At 64.3% G+C, this 9278-nt stretch overlaps 2 protein-coding genes across 2 annotated transcripts; both read left to right on the top strand.

Moving 5' to 3' along the window:
- Positions 1-1342: 1342 nt before the first annotated feature.
- Positions 1343-3227, top strand: LOC135316485 (proline-rich protein 22-like). Its single transcript, XM_064469943.1, has 3 exons — positions 1343-1445; positions 1538-1642; positions 2065-3227. Exons 1-3 carry the CDS (start codon positions 1343-1345, stop codon positions 3225-3227), a joined length of 1371 nt encoding a protein of 456 aa, XP_064326013.1.
- Positions 3228-6288: 3061 nt separating this feature from the next.
- On the top strand, positions 6289-8173 carry LOC135316484 (proline-rich protein 22-like). Its single transcript, XM_064469942.1, has 3 exons — positions 6289-6391; positions 6484-6588; positions 7011-8173. Exons 1-3 carry the CDS (start codon positions 6289-6291, stop codon positions 8171-8173), a joined length of 1371 nt encoding a protein of 456 aa, XP_064326012.1.
- The last annotated feature ends 1105 nt before the right edge of the window (positions 8174-9278 follow it).

The following is a 9278-nucleotide window of genomic DNA, read 5'->3' as shown; positions in this document are numbered from 1 at the left end:
TCAGTCTTTGCTAACGGTCATCATCGTAATTGTGGTAGTTTGTATTATTATCAGCTGTATTAAGAGCACGCTACGGAAATCCGTGTCCGCTGTGAAGGAGTCGCTCCCTTAAAAGCTGTCCCTGAGGCTAACGCTGCCCTAAATGCCATGTGTGAAATGGCCACGCCCCCAGTCTGCACCCACGCACTTGACATTCCCCCTTCAAACCCTATCCCTATGGGAGATGGATGTCCCAACACAACCCCAGGATGATGTTCGTATGTTTGCTCGTTGCTACTGTTAGTCACCGTTCGAATGTTGAAGATTGCTGCAGGGTTGATAGTTTGTGGTAGGTCGACTGTTGACTGATTGCGAACGATAACAGCTGAAAGACACTTGAAGAATGATGATCCACGCTGGGTATTAAACTCACCGACGCTTTGCCCCCTTTAAACTCTTGGGAGCAAGAGGTGACTGTACCACCGCTCCAAAGAAACCAGTTGGATCATGACTGTGGTTGCGAGGTGAGCTTGACGTTTGCTCTCTCAAAAGCCAGGGGAGCAACTCTGCTCTCCTTCTTTCTCATTACACGGACCGTTTTCAACTCAACCGCTTCACCATCACTGTGGCCAAGACCATCCCTTCTCCCACCAGCCCTCCTCCATTCACAACCAGCAAGTCGAGGAGGGCCTCTTTCCCGGGGGGATCCCTGAGGCTGTGTGAAAACGACTTCTCCCCAGCAAAGTCCAGGATTTTTCCAGGCCTGCTCCTCACAGCAGGATGGCATTCCCGGCTGATGCCTGGCAAGTGGAAGCCTGGCTCCCAGGCCACAGATTCCTCCTAATCACCTATAGGCTAACTCCCCGCTGCCGGCATGCCGGCTGGGCCATCGGCAGCACACAGCCACTCCAACAGCTGCCTTGGCTGCCACCCGCCTGGTCCTCCCCCGCAGCCTCCCGACCACAGCACCGCTGACTGCAAGGGCTGCACCATCAAACCCCTCCCTTTCCACCATCCACGTCGGCACCGCCACCTCGCCTGCCCTGCCCACCCCTCCTGAAGAGCCCCTACCCGCCATCCCAGCACTCCAGGCGTGGGACTCGTTCCACCGGGGACCGCGAATCCCAAGGAGAGCCCAGCTCCGCAAAGGGACCAAAGGCTTCCAGAAACAGCCACTTGTACCCACCGCCGCTGACAGCTGATGAACCCGCAACACATCGGGGGCACCCCAGCCCCCCTTAACCCTTTCCCTCCCCAGGAGGAGCTGGGGAGGCTCTAGGGGCATGGCGGAACACGGACAGCCGACACGTTCTGTCCCGGGAGACCCCAGAGTCTCCTTAGAGGCCAACAACCACAACGAACCATGGCGCGGCCACCACTGGGGCTCCCACCGCGCGGCTCCCGTGCCGCCCCGGCACCCCGGCTCCTCCACACTTTTGTACTCCCCGAAACCTTCTCCCCACCAGGTAGGCAACGAGCCCAGCCCTGCAGCCCGGGGACCGCTCCTGGGGGCAAGAGCGGAGCTCACCACCGGCCATCGCTCCTGTCTCTCTTTCAGGCTCAGCCAACCTGTGCCCACTGCCCGCGCAGGAGCAGCCCTTCCCCGCAGCCTGGGCACCCCCACCGGCGGTGGCAACCCACGCCCCACAGGCACCACCAGCAGGTACGGCACCCCTCTCTGCTCGGCCACCCCAACACCTTCAGCATCCCCGACCCACGGGCACCTTCAGCCCCCCCACCACCATCCCCAGCCCCCCGGCAGATATGGCACAGGCCTTCAGCAAGCCTGAGTGAGCATCGCTGCCCTCCCCTGGCTGACGGGAGCCCACCGCATCCAATTTCCAGAGAATTCCCCAAAGGCTTGGGGACATCCCTCCCATTTCACCCTCTCAAACTGAACCTCCTCCCCAGTTTCCAAGCCCACCTTGCCGGCACAGCAGATCACCCCAGAGGCGGGGAGCGCCCCGGCCACAAGCTCCTAACGTACCTGGTGCAGAGACGGGGGCTACAGGCAATGGGGGCTGGCTCAGCAGGTGCCCCTGCAGGGTCCCCGTGGACCAACACGGCTCCCACTCACCCCCACAGGGCTGCAGAGGCCTCCACGGGGCTGCTTCTTCGACCCGCGGGCGTTCCACATGCAGCGCACAACCACCAGCCTGCTTCCACGGGCCACCGCCACGCTCGCCCACGGTGCCACTTCTCTGCCGGGTGCTGGCCTCTGGGGCCCCGGGGGCTGCGCGACCTGCCTGGCCTGGGCAGCCCCACGCACCCCCCACGGCCAACCCCAACACCACGCCCCCTACCAAGAGCAGAGGAGAGCGGTGGCCCCAGCCTCCCCGGTGCAGCCGCCGTCCAGCTCTGGCCTCCAGCACGCTGAAGGCACGGCTGCACCCTCGGCATGCAACATGCCACCAGGCACCAACGTCCCCACCAGCCCCTCGACTGCCACCCACAACCAAGGTCTTGGGGACCCAGCTGCTGGCCTTGGAGTCTCTGACAAGGAGCTTCTTGAAGAGGCCCTAAGGCTCCTTGGTTGCTCCCTGGATGCGGAGGGGCTCAGCCAGGGAGGGCCCAGCAGCGGCCCCATGCCTGGGGACCCCGGTGGCACCTGCGCAGAGGCTGGAGCGGTGGCCACAGCCTCCCCGATCTCGCCGACGGCCATCCCCGCCTATGAGCACGCCGAGGGGCAGCCAGCACACACCAACATCGCTGTCAGCGGCACCCCCGCGGGGGCACACCCGGGCACCAACATCCCCCTGGGCACCCACGTCCACACCAGCCCCTCTGCTGCTCCCCACAACCAGCCTCTGGGAGACCCGGCTGCTGACCTTGCGCTGCCCGATGAGGTGCCTCTCCACGAGGCCCTCAGGTTCTTTGGCTGCTCCATGGACGAGTCGGGGATCAGCCCGGAGGGTCCCAGCAGCGGCCCCACGCCTGGGGACCCTGGTGCCACCAGCGCAGGCATCCCCCCCTGCGACCTCGCCTCACTCGCTCTGCCCGAGGAGCTGCTCAGCCCTGACTACAGCGTCCCCGAGACCGCCGACGCCACCCTGAGCCTGGAAGAGTTTGTCCAGAGCATCGGGCTGGAGCTGCAGGAGCCGTGGGGGGATGCGGGGAGGGAGCTGCCAGGGCCCCAGCCTGCCATGGCAGGGGCACGGGGCAAGAAGCGGGGGAAGAGCCCCTTGCCAAAGGCCGCCAGCAAGCGCAGGGCTCTGGCAGGCAGCACGCGGGTGGCAGGGCGGGATTAGAGGGGGTGGCATGGCGGGGATTAGATGCAGCGTGGGGCTGAGGTGGAGGGCGGGGGAGTGGGGGTGGTGTTTAGGGGCGGAGGGCGGGGAGGCTGTTGGAGGGTGGGTGGGGTAGGGTAGCTTTGATTTTACCTGTTGCCTTGTGTTTTTTTCCATTAAAAGTTGTTTCTCCAGAACGGCTCTGTGCCTGCGTGGGAGGGGGAGGGAGCACAGGGGCCATGGGGAAATGGCACCCAAGGGGTGCAAAAGCCCCGCTGAGCCCCACATCACAGCCAGCAAGCCCCAAAGGGCACCGAGCCTCCCCCAGGGACGAGTCACCGCCAGCAGAGCAGGCAATGGTGGTGGGGGACTCCCCTGTCCCCTTCCCCAGGGGGGGCGGCCCTTTGGTGGGGGAGCCACGACAGTCGGGGCCCTGCAGGACTCACAGACACGGCCCCACACGGACAGCAGCACAGAGCCCCTGGGACAAGGGTTCCGTACCACATGGAGGGCTACAGCTTCCCTGAGCCTCACTAGATAAAGAAGAGGGGGAGGGCGAGGGCTCCCCCTCGGCTCCTGGCGGACACCCAGAGCCTCTGCGACAAGGGCAGAGCTCGGGGGCCGGGGAGGGCACACCCCCCCCCAACAGGGCCTGCAAGGCCTTCGTCTTGAGCACGACCGGCGTCCCCTCCAGCAGGGACAGGGCTCGCTGCAAAGGCCCTCAAAGGCCCGCAAGACAATCGCGCCCTTCCTCGGGGCCCACTGTGCGCAGCCCCGAAGCACACCTTTGCCTCACTGCCGCACCAAAAGGTCCCCAAACGACACCAAGAATGGCGAGGGAGGGAGCTGCAGGCCAGGCAGGGACCCTCCTCCCCTTCTCGGGCTCCGCCGTGGGCAGCTGCAACACCAGGAAGGAGGCGGGGTTGGGAGAGGGGGAACTAGTAAGAATAATGACAAGACATGGCATTGGCCAGAAAGTGCCCCGAAGCTTCGTCCCTCTTTATTGCTGCAACGTGGGCCCAGTGCAGCCAACGGCGACTCTGGGGAGCTGCCTCAGCTTTGCGGGTGGGTCTTGCAGAAGGTGCGGGCTGAGGTCCCGTCAGAGCAGCCCCCGGCACCGGCAGTCGTAGGGGATAAGCCCCTTCCTTCGGGCAGTCCCAGTGATGCCGCTGGGGCGTTAGGAGTCCCGTTGGGGCCTGCACGGGCGCAGTCCCGGTGCCATCAGCATGGCACGGCGCAGCTCCCGGGGATGCTGCCGCTCACCGTCTCATCTCGCACGCTCGCCCGCCCCGAGCATCGTCCTCGCCCCAACACTCCTGTCCCCTGCACCAGCTGCACCGCCACCGCGCGCAATCTTTGGAATCGGGATCCCTCCAGTCCGAAACACTCTCTCCTAGACCCAAGCCTGCAGCTAGAGGCACTAACAAACTCTGCACATGATAGCCTAGGCCTCTTAAAGCATCGACTGCAAGAAACCAGCAAGACGGCTGCTCAAATCTGAGCTGTGTTAGACTTCCTCCTGCCGAGGGAGAAAGGCGTATGCGGGAAGCTGAAGCTATCGGGAGGTGACAGTTGCGTCCACATGGCACACGTTTCAGTGCCACTACGAGAACAGATGAACGAGGTGAAGAGAATGGCCAAAGACACCAGAGAAATGCCCACTGCGCTAGGGACTAAGTGCCTGGGGAAAGTTTTCAGTGCGTTTGGGATTTCCCTGTTGGGGAGGCTAAGTAGCCTCCCTCAGTCTTTGCTAACGGTCATCATCGTAATTGTGGTAGTTTGTATTATTATCAGCTGTATTAAGAGCACGCTACGGAAATCCGTGTCCGCTGTGAAGGAGTCGCTCCCTTAAAAGCTGTCCCTGAGGCTAACGCTGCCCTAAATGCCATGTGTGAAATGGCCACGCCCCCAGTCTGCACCCACGCACTTGACATTCCCCCTTCAAACCCTATCCCTATGGGAGATGGATGTCCCAACACAACCCCAGGATGATGTTCGTATGTTTGCTCGTTGCTACTGTTAGTCACCGTTCGAATGTTGAAGATTGCTGCAGGGTTGATAGTTTGTGGTAGGTCGACTGTTGACTGATTGCGAACGATAACAGCTGAAAGACACTTGAAGAATGATGATCCACGCTGGGTATTAAACTCACCGACGCTTTGCCCCCTTTAAACTCTTGGGAGCAAGAGGTGACTGTACCACCGCTCCAAAGAAACCAGTTGGATCATGACTGTGGTTGCGAGGTGAGCTTGACGTTTGCTCTCTCAAAAGCCAGGGGAGCAACTCTGCTCTCCTTCTTTCTCATTACACGGACCGTTTTCAACTCAACCGCTTCACCATCACTGTGGCCAAGACCATCCCTTCTCCCACCAGCCCTCCTCCATTCACAACCAGCAAGTCGAGGAGGGCCTCTTTCCCGGGGGGATCCCTGAGGCTGTGTGAAAACGACTTCTCCCCAGCAAAGTCCAGGATTTTTCCAGGCCTGCTCCTCACAGCAGGATGGCATTCCCGGCTGATGCCTGGCAAGTGGAAGCCTGGCTCCCAGGCCACAGATTCCTCCTAATCACCTATAGGCTAACTCCCCGCTGCCGGCATGCCGGCTGGGCCATCGGCAGCACACAGCCACTCCAACAGCTGCCTTGGCTGCCACCCGCCTGGTCCTCCCCCGCAGCCTCCCGACCACAGCACCGCTGACTGCAAGGGCTGCACCATCAAACCCCTCCCTTTCCACCATCCACGTCGGCACCGCCACCTCGCCTGCCCTGCCCACCCCTCCTGAAGAGCCCCTACCCGCCATCCCAGCACTCCAGGCGTGGGACTCGTTCCACCGGGGACCGCGAATCCCAAGGAGAGCCCAGCTCCGCAAAGGGACCAAAGGCTTCCAGAAACAGCCACTTGTACCCACCGCCGCTGACAGCTGATGAACCCGCAACACATCGGGGGCACCCCAGCCCCCCTTAACCCTTTCCCTCCCCAGGAGGAGCTGGGGAGGCTCTAGGGGCATGGCGGAACACGGACAGCCGACACGTTCTGTCCCGGGAGACCCCAGAGTCTCCTTAGAGGCCAACAACCACAACGAACCATGGCGCGGCCACCACTGGGGCTCCCACCGCGCGGCTCCCGTGCCGCCCCGGCACCCCGGCTCCTCCACACTTTTGTACTCCCCGAAACCTTCTCCCCACCAGGTAGGCAACGAGCCCAGCCCTGCAGCCCGGGGACCGCTCCTGGGGGCAAGAGCGGAGCTCACCACCGGCCATCGCTCCTGTCTCTCTTTCAGGCTCAGCCAACCTGTGCCCACTGCCCGCGCAGGAGCAGCCCTTCCCCGCAGCCTGGGCACCCCCACCGGCGGTGGCAACCCACGCCCCACAGGCACCACCAGCAGGTACGGCACCCCTCTCTGCTCGGCCACCCCAACACCTTCAGCATCCCCGACCCACGGGCACCTTCAGCCCCCCCACCACCATCCCCAGCCCCCCGGCAGATATGGCACAGGCCTTCAGCAAGCCTGAGTGAGCATCGCTGCCCTCCCCTGGCTGACGGGAGCCCACCGCATCCAATTTCCAGAGAATTCCCCAAAGGCTTGGGGACATCCCTCCCATTTCACCCTCTCAAACTGAACCTCCTCCCCAGTTTCCAAGCCCACCTTGCCGGCACAGCAGATCACCCCAGAGGCGGGGAGCGCCCCGGCCACAAGCTCCTAACGTACCTGGTGCAGAGACGGGGGCTACAGGCAATGGGGGCTGGCTCAGCAGGTGCCCCTGCAGGGTCCCCGTGGACCAACACGGCTCCCACTCACCCCCACAGGGCTGCAGAGGCCTCCACGGGGCTGCTTCTTCGACCCGCGGGCGTTCCACATGCAGCGCACAACCACCAGCCTGCTTCCACGGGCCACCGCCACGCTCGCCCACGGTGCCGCTTCTCTGCCGGGTGCTGGCCTCTGGGGCCCCGGGGGCTGCGCGACCTGCCTGGCCTGGGCAGCCCCACGCACCCCCCACGGCCAACCCCAACACCACGCCCCCTACCAAGAGCAGAGGAGAGCGGTGGCCCCAGCCTCCCCGGTGCAGCCGCCGTCCAGCTCTGGCCTCCAGCACGCTGAAGGCACGGCTGCACCCTCGGCATGCAACATGCCACCAGGCACCAACGTCCCCACCAGCCCCTCTGCTGCCACCCACAACCAAGGTCTTGGGGACCCAGCTGCTGGCCTTGGAGTCTCTGACAAGGAGCTTCTTGAAGAGGCCCTAAGGCTCCTTGGTTGCTCCCTGGATGCGGAGGGGCTCAGCCAGGGAGGGCCCAGCAGCGGCCCCATGCCTGGGGACCCCGGTGGCACCTGCGCAGAGGCTGGAGCGGTGGCCACAGCCTCCCCGATCTCGCCGACGGCCATCCCCGCCTATGAGCACGCCGAGGGGCAGCCAGCACACACCAACATCGCTGTCAGCGGCACCCCCGCGGGGGCACACCCGGGCACCAACATCCCCCTGGGCACCCACGTCCACACCAGCCCCTCTGCTGCTCCCCACAACCAGCCTCTGGGAGACCCGGCCGCTGACCTTGCGCTGCCCGATGAGGTGCCTCTCCACGAGGCCCTCAGGTTCTTTGGCTGCTCCGTGGACGAGTCGGGGATCAGCCCGGAGGGTCCCAGCAGCGGCCCCACGCCTGGGGACCCTGGTGCCACCAGCGCAGGCATCCCCCCCTGCGACCTCGCCTCACTCGCTCTGCCCGAGGAGCTGCTCAGCCCTGACTACAGCGTCCCCGAGACCGCCGACGCCACCCTGAGCCTGGAAGAGTTTGTCCAGAGCATCGGGCTGGAGCTGCAGGAGCCGTGGGGGGATGCGGGGAGGGAGCTGCCAGGGCCCCAGCCTGCCATGGCAGGGGCACGGGGCAAGAAGCGGGGGAAGAGCCCCTTGCCAAAGGCCGCCAGCAAGCGCAGGGCTCTGGCAGGCAGCACGCGGGTGGCAGGGCGGGATTAGAGGGGGTGGCATGGCGGGGATTAGATGCAGCGTGGGGCTGAGGTGGAGGGCGGGGGAGTGGGGGTGGTGTTTAGGGGCGGAGGGCGGGGAGGCTGTTGGAGGGTGGGTGGGGTAGGGTAGCTTTGATTTTACCTGTTGCCTTGTGTTTTTTTCCATTAAAAGTTGTTTCTCCAGAACGGCTCTGTGCCTGCGTGGGAGGGGGAGGGAGCACAGGGGCCATGGGGAAATGGCACCCAAGGGGTGCAAAAGCCCCGCTGAGCCCCACATCACAGCCAGCAAGCCCCAAAGGGCACCGAGCCTCCCCCAGGGACGAGTCACCGCCAGCAGAGCAGGCAATGGTGGTGGGGGACTCCCCTGTCCCCTTCCCCAGGGGGGGCGGCCCTTTGGTGGGGGAGCCACGACAGTCGGGGCCCTGCAGGACTCACAGACACGGCCCCACACGGAAAGCAGCACAGAGCCCCTGGGACAAGGGTTCCGTACCACATGGAGGGCTACAGCTTCCCTGAGCCTCACGAGATAAAGAAGAGGGGGAGGGCGAGGGCTCCCCCTCGGCTCCTGGCGGACACCCAGAGCCTCTGCGACAAGGGCAGAGCTCGGGGGCCGGGGAGGGCACACCCCCCCCCAACAGGGCCTGCAAGGCCTTCGTCTTGAGCACGACCGGCGTCCCCTCCAGCAGGGACAGGGCTCGCTGCAAAGGCCCTCAAAGGCCCGCAAGACAATCGCGCCCTTCCTCGGGGCCCACTGTGCGCAGCCCCGAAGCACACCTTTGCCTCACTGCCGCACCAAAAGGTCCCCAAACGACACCAAGAATGGCGAGGGAGGGAGCTGCAGGCCAGGCAGGGACCCTCCTCCCCTTCTCGGGCTCCGCCGTGGGCAGCTGCAACACCAGGAAGGAGGCGGGGTTGGGAGAGGGGGAACCAGTAAGAATAATGACAAGACATGGCATTGGCCAGAAAGTGCCCCGAAGCTTCGTCCCTCTTTATTGCTGCAACGTGGGCCCAGTGCAGCCAACGGCGACTCTGGGGAGCCGCCTCAGCTTTGCGGGTGGGTCTTGCAGAAGGTGCGGGCTGAGGTCCCGTCAGAGCAGCCCCCGGCACCGGCAGTC

Source organism: Phalacrocorax carbo, chromosome 19, assembly GCF_963921805.1.
Source record: "Phalacrocorax carbo chromosome 19, bPhaCar2.1, whole genome shotgun sequence".
NCBI classification, from domain to species: Eukaryota; Metazoa; Chordata; class Aves; order Suliformes; family Phalacrocoracidae; genus Phalacrocorax; species Phalacrocorax carbo.
The sequence above is the reverse complement of the archived record's forward strand: the minus strand, read 5'-3'. Positions and strand labels throughout refer to the sequence as shown.

Bases quoted from the DNA above. Each gene is read 5' to 3' on its own strand.
- LOC135316485 (XM_064469943.1), top strand. From the start codon at position 1,343: ATGGCGCGGCCACCACTGGGGCTCCCACCGCGCGGCTCCCGTGCCGCC. The intron at 1,446-1,537 runs GTAGGCAACGAG...TCTCTCTTTCAG, and splicing joins CGAAACCTTCTCCCCACCAG to GCTCAGCCAACCTGTGCCCA. The intron at 1,643-2,064 runs GTACGGCACCCC...TCACCCCCACAG, and splicing joins CCCACAGGCACCACCAGCAG to GGCTGCAGAGGCCTCCACGG.
- LOC135316484 (XM_064469942.1), top strand. From the start codon at position 6,289: ATGGCGCGGCCACCACTGGGGCTCCCACCGCGCGGCTCCCGTGCCGCC. The intron at 6,392-6,483 runs GTAGGCAACGAG...TCTCTCTTTCAG, and splicing joins CGAAACCTTCTCCCCACCAG to GCTCAGCCAACCTGTGCCCA. The intron at 6,589-7,010 runs GTACGGCACCCC...TCACCCCCACAG, and splicing joins CCCACAGGCACCACCAGCAG to GGCTGCAGAGGCCTCCACGG.